The sequence below is a fragment of the Psammomys obesus genome, unplaced genomic scaffold (assembly GCF_907164565.1).
Source record: "Psammomys obesus unplaced genomic scaffold, mPsaObe1.curated_primary_1811, whole genome shotgun sequence".
Taxonomy (NCBI): domain Eukaryota; kingdom Metazoa; phylum Chordata; class Mammalia; order Rodentia; family Muridae; genus Psammomys; species Psammomys obesus.
The window spans coordinates 6,731,221-6,749,496 of record NW_026586550.1 but is presented as its reverse complement, the minus strand read 5'-3'; the positions used below and the strand labels follow the sequence as shown (position 1 = coordinate 6,749,496).

Below are 18,276 nucleotides of genomic sequence, written 5' to 3'. Positions count from 1 at the left end.
AGAATGAACCTGAAGGCTGAAGGAGTGCACAAAGGAGTCACACTCATAAAAATAGGAAGCAAAACTGTGGCTTCCAGGGGCTGGAGGGACCGGGAGTTGTTTTTTAATGGATACAGAGCTCAGTTTTGCCAGATGAAAGGTTCTTGAAGATACTTGACACTGCCGAACCCTGTGCTTAAAAATGGTTATGATGGCAAATTTTATGCTATATGCATCTTAACCACAAATTTGGAAATCAAGTAATCACTGTAATTCAAGTTGGGAACAGTTAGAATAGAGACACTAAATACAGCTGTGGCGAAAAGAGGGTCAAGGAAGAGGCACACTGCTGTAGAAGGACAGTGTGGCTGGCTCTGAGGTTCACAGAGGAGCTTGCACATGTTTGTCTGTGCACACACACACACACACACACACACACACTCCCTTCCTCCCACTTTCCTGGCTCCTCAGATTCTCATCATTTTGCACAAAATCATGCCATTGGTCTCAGAGAACAGAGATGCTCTCTGTTCCAGTCGCAGGAGCAGCTAAGACTCCCAGCTCCACCTACACTGATACTTGGACTTTCGTCTTCACAGGTGGCCAAAGGTGCTGACCTTTAGTGAGCCAACACATGCTCATGTATAAAGGACAAGGCAGACAGCAGGCCTTAGGGCAAATATCCATCTCTCTAGTCTGTCTCCTTTAAAAACTGCTGAACTACACAAACTAATATAAGATCCCAACCCTGGGCATGGTCTCCAACACATCCCTGCAAAGCTTTCTGATATACACTGACTCACGGATTTCTTTTCTTCTCCAACTCCTTTGTGAACTCCTTCCTTCCTTAAAATTATCCTTCTGAAGGAAATAACAGAGGCTCATAGATTTATACACCGAGGCTCATCACAGGATTGTGATGTTTGGCACAAGGAGGACCAGTAAGCTATAGTTTAGAATGGCTGGGATGCAGCTCACAGGTACAGCTCCTGCCTAGCATGCACAAGGCCCCAGGATGGATCCCCATGATCATAAAAACACAAAACAAGAAATTCAGGAATGGCTTGGAAATTTCTCTTCTATAAATGAATATTATGTGTCTGCTTTAAAATATTTTAAACCATATGGAAAACATTCCTAATAAAATGAAAACTGGAAGACACAAAATTCTATGGGTCGTACGAGTCCATTTCTATTTTTTCAAAACAGTGGGGTCTGCTACGTACACATACATGTGCAGTGTTTAGGAGATCAGGAAGAAGGGACCACAGGGCATGGATCAGTGAGCAGAGTGCCTGCTCAGCAAGCATGAGGCTCTGAATGTATCCCAGGCACACGACTGTAACCCCAGGGCAGGAGGAGAGGAAGACAGGTGGCTCACGGGGTCTCACTGGCCAGCGAGCCTAACCAAAATATAGAGCTCCAGACCAATGAGAGACTTTATCCCAAAAAACAAGGAAACTGGCTCCCAAGGGCAATGACAAGGTTGTCCTTTGTCTCCACGTGCTCATGAACATGCATGCATGTATGCATGCACACACACACACACACACACACACAGAGCTGCACAGGAACACACACAATTGTGCACACATGAACAAACACACAAAAAACAACTAGGAAAATGTATCAAAATATTTATGAAAAAGAAATAGAGATGGGTACTTTCTTCTAAACATAGTTCATACTCCAAAGCATCTGGAAAGGAGTATAATTTACAATCAGTGACTAATCAGCCTCTCTATCTCAACAAGGGATGCAGCATCACCATTTTCAGGTTAGACTGGCAGCCAGCCAATCACAGCGGATTATGCTGAGATGAATCTGGACAAAGATGAAGTTCTGGGGTCTGACCACATGGAGGCGCCTCCTGAAGCCAAGAGAAAGAGAGGGCTTAAAGAGGTCTGAGCTGGAATGAGGGAGGAAGAAACTGTAAGAGGCATCAATGAGAGACAAAGGCGCCCAGCTTTTCAAGAGCCATTTTTTCAATGAGAGAAGTCACACCAAACTCACCATGTCATTAGCTGTTCCAGCTCATTCCACCATGCATACAATCACTTCTCCAGTCAGGGGCTCACTCATGGAGTCACTCCTCCTTCACTCATCCACTCAGCAACCCATCGGTGATCATTAAGGATGGCCTCTGAGTTCAGCCACGGTGCACGCTGGTGGGGAACAGTAAACCAGGGGAGCTCTCCCGCCCACCAGAGGTTATAAGTTTAGCTGAGTTGCACATGGACCTTGGGCATCTAACCCATTCTGTTTCTACATGCCTGGGCGGGGAGGGGAGGGATGAGATTTTTGAGGGAGAAGTGAAATGAGGCAAACAGGGAGGGAAAGGGCATTTGGGACGAAGGAGCAGCACAGGCGAAACACGCATGCAGCAAGTAGCACAATAGAGTTCTCCCTGTGGAGAAACCTAGTCCGCAGGCGGCAGTGTGAGAGGAAGACAAGCGAGACTAGAGGCAGGGAAGCAGAAGGCTGTTCCACCCAGGAACATCAAGGAAAACAAAGAAGAAACCAGAGATACCAGCATCTGTGATATCACTCTTCCCAATCAAATGAACTTAATGCACATGCTGATATGGACCACAGCCTTGAGACCCAGCAATGGGAATGGCCAGAAAGTGAAAGTCCTCTCACAAAAACTCAAGCAACTACTTCAAGGCACATAACTCCGAGTGCAGCTGGCTTCCCATGGTCACCTGCTGACCCCTCCTGATCTGTTCTGTCCCTCTCTCTCTCTCTCCTTGGTCTACCCTCTACTACTCAGCCTTCCTTCCTAAGCACCCACATATTATCCTGTCTTCGTGTAGGCGTGTACACCCTCGCACATCTGCACATGCTCCTGGCCAAGGGTTGGGCGCCACTCCCCGAGTGCCAGCTCCCTCTGCAGAATCTGAATCTCAAACAGAATAATAAGCAGCTGACACGCATCCTGTTAGCTACGCCCTGACAGCCAGTCTCTGCCTCCTACAGCATTCAAACTGTGGGCCCTGGAGCATCCTGTCAGAACCACAGAACTAGAAACTGATACATATATGAATATTTATGAAACTTGCCAGCTGTCAGGTTCTATGATTCGGGAGCTACTTAAAAACAATCTCTCACATACTTCCCATGACGACAGCCAGGCCTGCACTTGTGGTTAGAGATGGTGCCTCTCATCCTCTGGTTTAATGTCATGCTGCTCCAACCCCACATCAGTGAGTGCTCCTCTGCTGGGTCCAGAGAAGCCTGTTCATCCTCACAGCAGTAAGCAGCTTCCTTGGGGGTGGAGAGAACAGCAACCCAAGATGACCCAAACAGACTGGTCGCGCTCCAGCCATTCCCTCAGAGAGAGGCGAACACAAGATACTGCTGACGAATAATACAGACCTGTTCTGTGGCCAACAATTCTTACCCATCATCCATGCTTTTACATTTTTAAGTTGCATTTATTATTTATTGTGTGTGTTGGGGTGGTGTGACTCATACATCATGTGGAGGTCAGAGGGCAGCTCCCAATAGTTGGTTCTCTCCTTCCACGACATGGGTCCCAGGGAACTAGTTCGGGTCCTCAGACTTGGCAGCAAGTGTCTTTAGTAGCTCACCGAGCCACCTTGCTTCATCCTGTTTTCTCTTTAAAATCAGTTACTTAGATGTTCTAACACTGCTTTAAGCATCTCCTGGAGTCCCAGCTAAGAAAGCCTGTCTCAGTACTGCCTAGAAATCCACGCCCAGGAACCTGCTGGGAACACTGTGGGTCCACATGACACTCCTGGTTACTCAGTGACGCTGTTTTCCTTTCGTCTGTCATGGGCTTTCACCTTTTCTCAGGTATAGGCAGTCTCCTGCCAGCTTCCCTAAGCTACAAACAATTTTTCAGTCCAGGACCAGGCGTCTCCGACGCTTCTCCTCTCTACCTCAGGCATACTTTTTTTTTACCAAGTTACCTTAACAGTATTCTAAAAACTGGGTGCACAGGAACTCATTCCTTCATGGCCAAACACTACAACTTTTTTTAAACCACCTCAAATCATGTCCACAGATGACCGTGGACATGAAAATGAAGCTCCACACTTAAAGAGAATGGCTGACTAGGTGCCCATTTGAAGGTTAAAAGACTGGCACACACCAAACATCAAAAGACGCTCCCACAGTCCACACAGAGGGACTCTTTTGAGAGCTTCTTTCCAAGTCTACAGAAGAAGCGCTGGAGGCTGGGGGAAATCTGATGGTGTACAGCCACCACCAGAGCTGCTGCACAGAGAAAAGACCAGCAGGCTCGTGTCCTGGGCTAGACGGCCTCATGACGAGCCTCCTCCACCCTGGCATGGCACGGCTGGCGCTCTCAGGACAGGAGCTGCTGCACATTGTGGGCTTGGCTCTGCAGGCCTGAGCCAACTCCGCTCCCCTCTGGAGCTCCTCACTCTAGCCTACATTTAAGAACCAAAGTGCACTGCCCTCTGACCTCTACCTGTACACTGTGGCCCACATGCACCCTCAACCTCATGACACACACAACAACAATAACAATAATAACAACTTTTTAAAAACAACAGTCCCAAGTCCGTGTTTCTGGGCATCACTTACAATGTTAATATTTAACATCAGAACCTGGCACAAATGCAAGATATTAATATCCTGCTTTTCTTTGTTTTTTTTCTCTTAGAACTAAGAAAGCTCAAAGGGTGGAGAGAACACAGAAGACTGCCTCACTGTGCTGGTTGCTCTGGTTTTTGTTTTTAATCTTTTTTTTAATTTTTTTTATGTGTATGGGTGTTTGCCTATATGTATGTCTGTGCACCACATGTGTGTGTGGTGACTACAGAGGCCAAAAGAGGATACCAGATTTCTAGGACTTAAGTTACACGAAGCTATGAGTCATCATATAGGTGCTGAGAACCAAACCCAGGTCCTTTGCAAGAACCAGTGCTCTTAAGCACTGGGCCATCTCTCCAGCCCCTACTCTTGGTTGTGAACAAGGTACTTGTCTGAAGGCACTGACTTCCTCCCACCAAAACTGGAAAATTAATGAGAAATTGATCTTTAAACCAGAAGTATAAGCTAATTCACAGAAGAAACATCTGAACCACACACTCAGCCGTCAGAAACAAACCACAGAGAAAGAAAGCATCAGCTACGTAGCAACGTTAACAAAACCACAAGGATATGATCCAGGTGGAAGTTAAGGGGGACAGGCAGGGGGAAATGTCACTCAGTATTATGAAAGATCACCCTCCAGGCTGGGAGAAACAGAATGCACTTTAAGGGGAACATTCATGTCCTGAAATTGTTACTGTTAAATGTTCAATTGCTAAAAGAAAACAAAAGGACAATTCTTTAACTTTGGAGAGCCTGCCCTATTCATTTCTCTCAACCAAGGCTTGTTGTGAACCTTTTATGACCAGGGCTGTATGTGCCTTCGAAAGGCTTGTTCCCTGCTCAAGGCATGGTGCTTGCCAGGGGTTACAGATGGCTGTGACTATGGACCTGTCTACAGAGTTCATTCCTCCAAGCAAGCCAAGCCAGTGACTGAACACCTTCGTGGGAGACACCACACAGCCATTCACTAACGTGGCCCAGACAGCAGGAGCCTAGCTGGGGTGTGCACACTCAGCCCAGGGTTGAGAGAACTCATTAGCTGGGTGGCCTTGAGCAAGCTAGAGACTCCTCTGAAGTTTGTCTTCATTGGTGTAACAGAAATGTCTAGAATACCTATCTCACAGAGCTGTTCTATAGATGAAACAAGAGTTATCCTGCTTCCCACCATGCTTACTTAGCTTGGCTATTATTGTTCTTCTCAGCACAGCTCTACGGTGAGGCTAAGGACATAGGAGAGAGAGAGAGGGAGAGGGAAAGAGGGAAAGAGGGGGAAAGAGGGAAAGAGGGGGAAAGAGGAGAGGGAGAGAGAGGAAGGAAGAGGGAAAGAGGGAAAGAGAGAGAGAGAGAGAGAGAGAGAGAGAGAACACCTGTGTACCTGCTCAGAGGCCGGCGATGTCGGGTGTCCTGCTCTATTACTCATCTTATTCCTTCTGAATCAGGGTCTCTTACTTAACTTGGAACTAGGCTGGCAGCCAGCAAGCCCCAGCAATCCTATCTCCACCCCACACAGCTCTGGGGTTAGTGGTATAAAAGGCTTTCTTACATGAGCTCTGGGTCTCTGAACCCTGTAGCGCCCCGCCCCCATGGTCACCTCATGCTTCTCGACAAGCGTTCTTACCCACTAAACCCTCTCTCTAGTCCCTCATCCCTGGGACTTCTACTGAGAACCAGAGAAAGAGTGTTGAGGGGGAACTTGATCAAAGGCTCAAATGCCAATTAGCAATCAAAGAAATGCAACAGTTATGAAGATGTGTCTCACTGGGAGCTCGGGAGAGAATGATAGATGGGTCACGGGCTGCGGTTCAGAGGAATAGACAACACAGCAACTCCGAGCATTGCTAGAGATAATGTGGATTGCTTCAACTTTTCTAGAGAGCAATTTGGCAGGACGCATCAAAATTTAATGTGTACATACCACGTAGGCCAGTGAGTCCATTTCTTGGACTTTATCCTGCAGCAGGATAAGAAAAGTGTGTGAAGATGTATATACAGCAGTAACGCTCAAGAGTTTAAAGCAATACAATTAACCCATCAACAGAAAACTGGTTAGGTGAAGCAGAGAACACTCACAGCGCCGAGCAAATTGGCTTGTGGTACAAACCTGTACTTCCTGACAACACAAAGATCCCACAATGAAGAGTGAAGTGGAAAAATGCAAATTGCCAAACAACTTGCTGGATATGATACCACTGCTTTGCGTGTGTGTTCATGTGCGCTTGTATGTGTGAAAAACTAAAAAGAGAGACAGCTAAATGCCACAGCAACTATCTGGCGCAGTAGGGTTTGGGGTGACTTTTGCTTGATTTATAACTTTCTCTAACGATCTAAACACACTCAATGTACAGCACATTCAGCCCAGTGAGCATCTGGTGACAGCCCTCTTATGATCCTCCATGGCCAGGACCCACTTGCTCTCACAGCTAATCCTTGGTCCTCTTGCCTCCACACCTCACACTGGGTCTCCTCTGAGACCCAATCTTGAATGAGTTCCTGCCTTAAGGCCTCTGCACAGCCATGTCCTGTGCTGGGAACACTGTTCCCTCAAAGATCTTCTGGGCGCCCTCTTGCCTCCTTTAGCTTTTAGTTCAAACATCACTGTTACAGGACGAACCCAAAACTTCCAACCCCAAGAATCTCAGAGTATGACCTCGTATGGAAACACATCAGCACAGACATAATTAACTAACATGAGGTCAGGCATGAGTAGGTAAGCCTCTGATCCATCATAACTGTCCTTACAAAAAGATAAAATTGCAAATGGCACACTGGGAAGCTAGCACTGACACAGCCATGAGTATGGCCTGGAATGGATGCAGCCTGAGCACTTCCAGAGGGACCGTGGCAACATCATGATCTCTCCCAGCAAAGCGTCACTTACGCCCTGTAAGCCTCTCCATTGGTGGTCTTCTAGAGACCATAGCACACTAACTCAAGGCACCTGGCAAAGGGGCTCCCTAACACCCTAGACTATCTGCTAGTCCACCACTTCTTTGCCTTACCTACTGATTGGAAGCCATCACATGCGGTAGAGTCCAAGGTCCTAGCACACAGGAGATTTGCTACATAAATGGACAAAGAACAGGGCTGGAGAGATGGCTCAGAGGTTAAGAGCACTGGCTGCTCTTCCAAAGGTCCTGAGTTCAATTCCCAGCAACCACATGGTAGCTTATAACCACAGATGATGACATCTGGTGCCTTCTTCTGGCTCACACACAGGCAGAATACTACATAAATAAATAATAAATAAACGTACAAAGGTCACAGAACCAAAACCCTGAGCAAAGCAAGCCCACCCTCCTGGAGCCTATAGTCTAGTGAGGAAATAGGTGGTGACAGTGTTGGGTGGCAAACAAATCAGGCAGGAGCTTAGGAGTAATGAAAGCATTCTTGCTGGAAAACACCTCTTTTGGCTGTGTTGGAGCTGAAAAGAAACCTATAGGAAGGGAAGAAGTAACCGTGGATAAAATCTGAGATAAGAATGTTCTAGAAAGAGGATTAGCAAATACTAATTATTGCAGCCAATGCATATTGTTTTTATAATTAGGGAAGGAAAACAATAAAACTATTATAACCCTCAAAATATATAAAAACATTTAAAAACCCAATTCCAAGGGCTTCAAACAACAGTGGGATTTTACAAAATCTTTAAGGCTATTTGGAAGCAGGAGGATCACTTGAGGCCAAAAGTTTAGCAAAACTCTGTCATATATAAATAAATAAATAAACAAACAAATAAATAAATAAATAATTACGGTTCTACTCAGCCACTATGCAGGCCCAGAATGAAAACTCCAACTCTTCCATACAGCTGCCTTGCCTAGCCCAGGTTCCAGCCAACAGTTGCCCAAGAAAAAAAAGCCCTCAAAAACTTCAAGGTGAGGACAGGAGAGGAAGGGAAAAACACTGTTACCACTGGCCTGGCCACCAGCTGCTGGCCTGTCTCACACCCCATGGCCATCATCTTCCTGGAACTGGGGTTCCCAAGGCCACCTCCTACTTACTCAGGGCACACTCCTACTTCCATAACAACTAGGCCCCACTCCACCACTGCAAATTCCTGAGCTTTTCCCCTTGGCAAACTGACACTATAATTTACACAACTCTCAAAGCTCGCCTCCCAGGCCCTGGCAGCTACCACTCTTCAGATGGACTCTAAAATGTCCACTACACCCAGTGCCTCACCTAAGGAGAACTGTCCAGTGTCTGTCCTTCTACCCTCGGGTGACATCACTCATTATAATTCGAAGTCTACCCATGTTGCAGTGTGTCACAATTTCCTCCCTCTTGGGGGGCTGAAGACACCATCTGTTCCCGTATCTCCAAGAGTTTCTGTAATCCTTGGTGGCTAGCCCAGTTGACTCCCATCCACATAGCTTAAGAAATGAGGACTAGTCATACTGGTCCCCTGGAGAGAAGCTCGGAACAGGAGCAGACCTCTGAGCCAGACACCAGCTCAGGGTTCTGCCCTCCACTTCCCTAGAAATCTAAGTTGGCCTTTTGCAACAACTTGAGGACTCCCCACTAATTACGGGGCAACCAGAAACCTTTGAAATGTACTCAAGCTCATCAAGAAACTGCTGAGACCAAAGCTTCTAAACCTTGGGGAACACACAAATTACCTAGAGATGCCTAAAAGGTAGCTAGCTCATTCAGTAGGCTGGTGTGGGTAGAGAGAGGGTGGGTATTTCTTTGACATTATCTTGTGTAGCTCAGTCTGGCCTCTAACTCCCTGCGTATCTAGGATAGACCTGGAACTCCTGATCCTTCTGTTTCTACCTCCTGGGAGCTGTGATTTCAGGCACTTACCACCTGTCTTGCTGAGTATCTGACAGATGCCCAGGTGATTCTGATTCTAATGATGCCACTTGTTTGGGGGACCACACTGGAGAGTAACCCCTGGGTTCCTGGGCTTTGCCCAAGTTCCCCAGAGCTGACTCCAAAAGATCATTTGTTCTGTATGTTTTCAGTCCCTCCACCCTCTGAAAGCTCCCCAGCATTTTAAAACAGACCTTCAGACTGTCTGGCTCCAAAGTTAATCCCTGCACCTGAAATGCTAAGCAATGAAAGGCTGTTTCCACAGGCCCAAACAAGAGGAGAAAAACAAAGCCTCAGCAAGAGTTTCCAAATGATATCACAGGGCTGTGATCAGCCTACCATAGGAAAAGCTGCCTCCCCACTAGCCCTGACCATCCCAACCCAGGACCATCACCACCATTCTCCACCAAGCCTCTGGTGGGATGAGCAGAGTGTCCACCTGGCCTCCTACCAAGACTGTTCCTCCAACTCAGTGCCTGGCATTTCTTTCCTTCCGCTCTCCTCCTATGGAAAGCAGCGGCACCTTCCCAGTTCCCAGTTCCACCTCCGCTTACCCTCCTCTCAACACCTCCCTCCCTCCACCAACAGTCACTGGCTGAAGGCATCTCTGTCTCCAGAGCTTGCTGCCTGGGTCTTTTCTGTTTTCTTCCTCTCTAGAATGACTGTCTTCATGCTCGCCTGGCTACCATCCCTTCCAAACATGAGCAAATACTCTCCTGCCCTCTGCCTCCCCTTCTGGCAACCTCTGTCTCAAGACCAGCTCACTGTCTATTTCACCTCTTGACCCTCTTACTACCCTAGTTCATCTCTTGAGCATACACAAGCAAGCACCCAAAGCAGTAGACATCCGTCCTCTAAAGGCCTGGGACCTCTCCAACACTGGCCTCCTCTGGATTGAGGAACAGCCTCTGTGATGCTGGGTTATCAACTGGGCGGAGAGGGGAGCAGAATTTAGGGTCCACGTTCATCCCTCTACCTCTTTTACTGGCCACGTTGGGGCACAGCATCACCAATACACAGAACACACATCACCCACTGTACCCATGCCAACACAGTTAGCAGTAACCAGAACACGAGCACTGTCTAAAAGACATGGCACTATTCGAGCAAGCTTACGAGCAGAGGGTCTGAAGAGAAAGTTCTCAAGGCATAACAATGGTCAAGAGGTATATAAAACATGCTCAGCAACAGAAATCACTGGGGTGATGCAGGATACAACTGCGGGGATACATGGCTCACCGCTGTTAAATGGCTGCCAGGAGGACTACAGCGGAGTCCCACAACAGCCGCTGTATTTGAGTGTTGCCTTTGGTCACCGACCACAGGAACTCGAGAGAGCAGAAGCTGAGAGAAATATCCTGAGGGAAGACAGAAGCACAGGCACTAGGGGAGAGGATGCAGGGCCTCACAGTACCTAGCCCCTGAAACAGGAAGCACTGCCTCCAAACCCAGGGCCTCTCAAACTTGAGTTGTGGGTGCACAAGAACACAGGAGCCTGGTGAATTCACCCTGCAATTCAGACCTCCCAGGGTGGGACTATGCAAAGTCTATCTGCCAGGAGCTGATGCTGCTTCAGGGATGTGAATCAATGCTAACAGGTACCTGAAGCTACAGGTCACTGCACTGAGTACCTGCAACACTGTCATAGAGGTGAAAAGCCAGGAGCACACTAGGCAATTGCTGTGTCGCTGAGCTACCCTCCCCCCAACCCCCATCCCCACCTCACACAAGTCCTGACTTTTTTTTTTTTTTTTCACTTTCCCCCTATTTCTGGTAGCATGTATTTATTATTCATTTATCTTGTCTGAGTGTATGCACATTTGCAGGCACACATGTGATCATCAAAGAACAACTTTCTAGTGTCAATTCTGTCCTCCCACTGTGTGGGTCTCAGGGACCAAACTCAGGTCAGCAGGCTCAGCAGCAAGCATCTTGTTGCTGAGCAGTGCCGCTCCACCCCTACCTTTTTTCAGTTTTACTCTGAGGTCGGGTCCCACTTATTTACCAGGTTAACATAACTCAAATTTTCCAAGATCCTCCCTCAGCCTCCTGACAAAACTGTGATTAAAGGCATGCACCACAACATCCAGCAGACAGATTTAAGGACAAGATTGGGGGTAGAGTGCTTGCCTAGCATACATGAAGCCCTGGGTTTAATCCTACTTGCTTGTAATCCAGCACTTAGGAGGCAGAGGCAAAAGATCAGAAGTTCAAGGGCATCCTCAACTAGACATCATGTAAGCAGTCAGCCTGAGCTACATAGACCCTGCCTCAAAACAACAACAACAAAAATACAGAAAGGTTTTTTTGTTGTTGTTGTTTTGTTTTGTTTTTTTCTCAGTTGTTAACGAAATAAAATAAGGAGAACCTGTCTTCAGCAGATCCTTGGTATATCTAATGGACAAAGGGCACAGAGAGACAGAGACAGAGACAGAGGCAGAGAGGCAGAGAGGCAGGCAGAGAGACACAGAGAAAAGGTTTGGAGAAAAAGAATCGGGCCAGTTGCATCTATACATTCCCAAGGCATCCAAGATAGCCGAAAGGGAACTTTAACCCTACCCCACTGATGTGGACAAGGCTATGTGTCTGAGGTCACACAGTAAGTTATGGGCAGAAGGTTTTCTAATCTGTCCAGCAGCACAAATGGGAAATCACATCCTGGTGGGCTCCAGATGAAAGGCTGGCAGTCACAACTCTCAAACAGCCGATGCAGTCAGAACTACATCTTCCTAGTCAGAACTGCATCTTCCTCTCTAGGAAGAGCCACCTGGTGTAATTATAACAACGGTAATTAGCTGCTGCTATCACCCAGGGCAGACAGAAAACCCCTGCTCCCAGCTCCCTGGTGACTTTTAACAGCTCCCTGGTGGGGGTTCTGTTCTCAGGCTACGAGGAGGCACTTCCTGACAAAGACTGTAGCTGCAGCGCCCAGAAGTCAGGAGGGAGACCCAAACCAGTATCCTACCTGTGACCAAATGAAGACCAAAAGCAGCAAGAGAAAAGCCAAAACCAATTTTAACAGAATGGTCTAATTCAAATGTTCTATCGGTAGAGACAGCCTCGGGGCTGGAGGGATGGGTCAGCCCGTCACAGCTCTACCTGCTCTTGCAGAGGACCTGAGTTCAGATCTCAGCACATGCATGGTGGCTCACAACTGCCTGCAACCCCAGTCGCAGGGAGCCACTGCCCTCTTCTGGCCTCAAAGGCACCTGTGCATATACGCAGAAAATAAACAAATAAAACCTAAAATTAAAAAGACAACCGTAAGACATAAAAAGACTGTCTCTATTAATATCCATGTGATTGTTTTACACTATTTAGAAAGATGGTCTCAAAGTATTAAATCCCTACAGATGAGCTTTAAATCGTTATGATAAAGATCCCCAGACACCACCAAAACATTAAAATTTAGGGGAAGATGAACTCCAGAAATCTGAATCCTTTTGTTGTTGTTTTCAGTTCTGTTCCTGTTTGTTTGAGGCAAAGTCTCACTATGTAGACCAGGCAGGCCTCACACTCAAGATCCTCCATCCCCTGCTCCCAAGTGCTAGATTAAAGGCTTGCAATACCACACCCTGTTTCAGAAGTTTAAACTCTTCACACGCATTCCCCAACTCCAAATGACAGAGTGCAGGAGGTCTGGGACTCACACTTTACATACATTTTTGAGTCCTTGTTTACAGTTCTAAACTAGGTCTAGCAAATATTCACCTTGTCATGACCAGTAGCTCATTAAGACAGAAAAAAAATTAAACAAGCCATAGCGTACATAACACATGAAAAAAAAAAAAAACATTACACAAAGAAAAAGCAGATTTTGCTAATCACAGTGACTGCACACTTCTGTGTCTCAAAATTATGTAAAAAGTGGGGACTGTGGGATGACTCAGCAAGTAAAGGCACTTGGCATTGGAGCCAGGCAACCTGAGTCTGATCCCCAGAACCCAGAGGAAAGTGGAAGAAGCAACTGCACAAAGTTGTTCTCTGCCCTCTACACACTCGCCGAGGCACGTATACGCACTTACGGACGCACACAATGTGGCCCAGCTGGGAGAATGCTTGTCTGACATGCTGGAAGCCCTGAGTGTAATCACCAGCATGTATAAAAGGGGTGCAGTGATGCATGCCTGCAATCCCAGCACGGAGACGTGGAAGCAGGAGGATTTGGAGTTCCAGGTCAGATTGAGCTACTAGTGAGTTTAAGCCCAACCTGAGTTATATGACCCTGGCTCAAAAATTAATTAATTAACTCATTGAATGTAAACATAAACACACTGGAAGGGGGGAAAATTGACAGAAGAAAAAAAAATTTCAAAGGATACAAATTCAAAATAAGCAAATATTCAATACTAGAGAATTATAAGAGGTGAAAATTAAATTAATGCATTACAAAGTTAGCTAACAAATGTGTTTAAAAATAATCAGAGAAAGCACTTTTAATCCTAGCACTGGTTAGGAAGAGGCAGACAGATCTCTATGAGTTCAGGTCAGGGGTTCCAGGATAGTCAGGGCTACATAGAGATGCTGTCTCAAAATAATAATAATAGTAATAATAAATGAATAAATAAATAGTAAATGGGTGTGATGATGGACATTAGCTACTTCTGTGGTTTTTCCAGAATTACAACTCTCAGAAAACTGGTTCATTCAATGACCACATCCTGAGCAAGTGCAGAGCACCCACACTCCAAGCAAAATACCCAGGAAGCCAGCCTGGCACACCTGACTCTTTCGTCACAGTATCATTCCCACTCTATCAGTATATACTTACAAATAAAGACCTGTGTACACAGAAAAACAGAGAGAGCCAAGGCTCATCTGCATGCTATCTACCATAACATTTACAGCAGCTTGGCCAGGCAGTGGTGGCATGAGAATTTAAACCCAATACTCAGGAGGCACAGGCAGGCAGATCAAGGACAGCCTGGTCTACAGAGTGAATTTCAGGACAGCCAAGGCTACACATAGAAACCCTGTCTCAAAACAAACCAACAATTAAAACATTTACAGCAGCTTAAAACATATTTTTAAAAAGAAAACTGTACATGAGTAGAAACAATGAATGCATATAATTTCTCACTTTTTTTTTTTAAGATAATAACAACGAAAAATGACTCGGCACAGTGGCACGAATCTGTAACCCCAGTACGGGGGAGGAAAGGGCCAGAGGACTGCCACAAGTTTAAAACTGGCCTGATCTAACAGTAAGGCCTGAGTTATATAGCAAAACTGTCTCAAAAACAAACAAAACCTAAACCATTTACAGTGTTATCTACAGGCTGTGGAACTGTGGGTAAGCTACCCTTCCCTCCTTTCTTGTCCTGGAACCTGAACCCTGGAAGCTTGCACAGACAGACCCTGTGCAATGTTCTACCACTGAGTCAGACCCCAAGACCCCAGTGACTGTTTCCTGCACCCCTCATTAATTTCTAAATTCTGCCATGCTGTTCATTTCATGAGAATCATAATTCTTAAGTACATTTGTCTCTGAGTAAGGAATGTCACACCATTCTCTCCCTTTGTAGTATGGGGAGCTAGCTACCTAAAAGCACTCTGTTCAGAAGAAATCCCCAAGCATTTCAGGTTTGTGAACAGTCAGGACTAAACTTAGAAACGTTTTCTTTAAAAATGAAAAAAAAAAAAAACCCTGCATTTAAAAAATGCTAGAGAAAACAAAGATGGACAACATACCGATACAACTCAGAGATCTCTCTGAAGGCTGTAATAAGGAGATCACTTGAAAATCAGCACCATCTCTACTGAAGGTGGGAGCCTGTCACATTAAAAGGAACCGCTGCCTCCCAGAGGAACTACAAACAGAATTAGGGCACACACGCACGCGCACACAGACAGACACAGACACAGACACACACCCACACCCCAGGACAACCTTCGGCAAAGTCTCTCTACCCAAACTGTTGTTGAAAGTGCATCACGAAGATGAGGGTCCTGGGCCAAACATGCCACCTCATCCCAGGATCAAGAGCTCCTGGCCGTGCCCAATCACCCCACAAGCAGCCTAGGCACCTTATCAACCCTCCATGAAGCTGGTTTCCCAGAGCCTGTAACCAGGTTACCATCTTCAGGTCATCCCTGAAGACCCTCCCACTAGCAGTCCACTCAGAGTGGGTACCAACATCCACACTTGCTTATCCAATAGCAGCTGGGTCCCTGAGGCTGGCGCCCTGAGGTTGGATGCTATGCACGCTGCTTCTCACTCTTTGCTCCTGCCCAGAAGCAGCTATGGGAGCCACAGAAGCCCAATGAGCAAATCAGTGAAAGGATGGCACCTCCGGCTCTGCGATGTCAGCTCTAGAACAAACATATATGTAACTTCTCATCTCCAAGTTAGACATCTGGATTAGGAGTTACAGAGAAACAGAAAAGGAGTGGGGGTAGGACAGCGCAGACAGACCCACCATTGACTTTAACTTTAGCAAAATAACTTTATCTACTACATCTTCTCCAGAATCTTCAGACGACAATGTGCAAGTGGGAAAACGCTGAGGCCCAGAAGCTAAGTGTATCATAGAATCTAGAGGCAGACTCTCCTAAACACCTGTTAAGGTCCTCCTCTGCAGCTGGCACACATGTCAGTGGAAACAATTAGTGAGCTAGGTCCTGTAATGGACAAATCCAGCAGAATCCTGTTTTCTCTGTTGGCTAAAGACAGGAGCACTCCAAGGACTGACTCCTGAGAGGATGTGCTAGGCGGGCAAAGTTTCTGTACCTACTGCAAACAGCCTAAAAGAGTCATGCTCTGTCAGCCCTGCCTGAGGCAGTGGTCTACCCAGCTGGAGGAAACCTCTGGAGACTTCAGCTATGAACCCATTCTGTAGGTCAGAGCAGCAAAGGGGAATGGATGGTTACAGCAACTCCTTTTATCACCTAGCCAGTGACCTTGAGCAAGACACTTCTACCTTAATTTCCTCATGAGTGACTCCATCTCCTCCGAAATCCCTTAAGTCCCTTCCTGGCTTCCCCTCCACCATCCCCTTGTGGTGACCGTTACAATGCCCACAGTCAGGCCTAAGGGACAACTTCAGACGTGCTCCACTCCCTTCAAGCCACTTGGCAGTCCTCTGGCCCTGCTCCCACAGGCAGAGAGGGAGGGCTCTGAGCTGCTTCCACGGCTTTTCTGGTTTTCCCCTGCAATGTGAAGATGCTCTCCTCCCGAAACCGATCTTTCCACCTTCCCTTTCCTGCCCACACAGTAGCAAAGCATATGTGTGCTGGGGCAGTCTCGCTTGCATGTCACCTGGAGATGGTCTCCAGGCCTTCCTCCCAGCGCACACTCGGGGTGGACAAATAAACATTTCAGGGAAGCAACATGAATTAAACCATTTCCTCAACAAACAAAACCCACCCACACGCCTCATAAATCATGTCTCTTAATCCCATGCTGATGAACACTCACTGAATTGCATGTCTTATAAAACCAACCATGACTCTTTTCATGCCCTGACACTTCAGACTCAAAATATTTTCACACTCCATTGTAATGCCTTTGTAGAGGCAACACCAATAGCTGGTTCCCTGGAAAGATCCACGGCCAGGGCGCTTTCCAAGAGATTTTTCTTTGAATGTTCTTTGTGTCCTGGCGCACTGGGGGACACGGCCAGCTTGCCTGCATCTGGGGGAACACTGGCTGCTCACGGCAATGCACAACTGCTCTACAACACACACCAGATGCACCCCTTTGCCCCAACAATAAAAGTATCCCAAAAGACTCCCTACGACACATTCACACAGCCGTGCACAAACACAATTCCAGTGTTTTTGCAAAGGAAAAAAAAAAAAAATAGGCATCTTCAGAGCAGAAACCACCAGACCCGCCTCGGGCAACATGGTTCACGGAAGACTAGGTTGCAGACCTTTTAGCAAGACCGGTCAGAGACCGGTCAGAAACCGCTCGCTCTTTTCCTCTACATTTATTCATTTCCTCCATGCCTTTATTTGCTGGGCCCAGGAAGAATGGGAAAGCATCTCCAGCAAGGAGGGCGAGGGAGCGGTGGAGAATAAAAGAGGATGGGCGGATGGGGGAAGCCAGGGGGTGGCGAGCGCGGCAGCCTAGGCGGAGAGGGTGGAGGCCGCGTCCCGGGGGGTCTCGGCGAGGCTTACCTGGGGCGCACGAGGCCGGCCGGGCGAGCAACAGCAGCCAGAGGCCGGGGAGCAGCAGTCCCGGGCGGCGGTGGCGGGAGGAAGGCCCGCGGCCGCTCCGCCCCGGCACCGGCTCAACCCTGGCGCGGGGCTCCCGCTCCATGGCCACGCGTCGGCTTCTCGGCACCCCGGCCTCGCGGTGTCGGCACGCTCGGGCCCGGGACGCCGGCGGCCGCTGCGGCGGGGACTGGACGCCGAGCACCGGCGCTCAGCGAGGCCGGCGAGGCGGGGGCGGGCCGGGCCGGATCCGCGGACAGGGGCCGCTGCACGCCGGCCGCGCCGCTCCGCCCCCTCCCGAGCCTCGTAGCCGCTGCCGGGCAACGCACGGGCCCCGCGCGGGGAGGCGAGCACCACCTCCCGGCCGGCCCGGCGCCTGCCTGCGGGCGGCCCGACGGAGGGCGCGCGGGACCCGGGCCCCGCCCTCCCGCAGGACCCGCCTCTCGGGAGGGCGCGCGGGACCGCGCCGCCCCCCACCCGCACCCCCGGGGCGCTGGAGAAACAGTCGGCGAGGATTCTGGCGGTCGCTCCTCCTGAGCCGCCCACGCAGGGCGGGCAGCAGGTGTGTGTGCAGGGCGGCCAAGGTGTGCAGGCCCGGGGCTGCAGAGCGGACAAAGCCAAAAGGAGTTGGGCTCTCTTTCCCAGAGAAAAGGCTGGGGAGGGGGCGCACACCGCTCTGCCCATTCTTTCCTCTTCCATAGCTCTGCCACCTTGCCAAAGTGGATCTTTGGAGAGCCC

The 18,276-nt window shown here is 48.2% G+C and overlaps 1 protein-coding gene across 1 annotated transcript in view; it reads right to left on the bottom strand.

The window, feature by feature from the left end:
• The window catches only part of Kiaa1549 (KIAA1549 ortholog), a 121,576-nt gene extending 103,869 nt beyond the window's left edge, over positions 1 to 17,707 (bottom strand). The window contains exon 1 of the mRNA XM_055602122.1: positions 17,503 to 17,707. Within this exon, the coding sequence (XP_055458097.1) occupies positions 17,503 to 17,644 (142 nt within the window). The 5' untranslated portion in view covers positions 17,645 to 17,707. The remainder of the gene's footprint in view (positions 1 to 17,502) is intronic.
• Between the last annotated feature and the right edge of the window lie 569 nt (positions 17,708 to 18,276).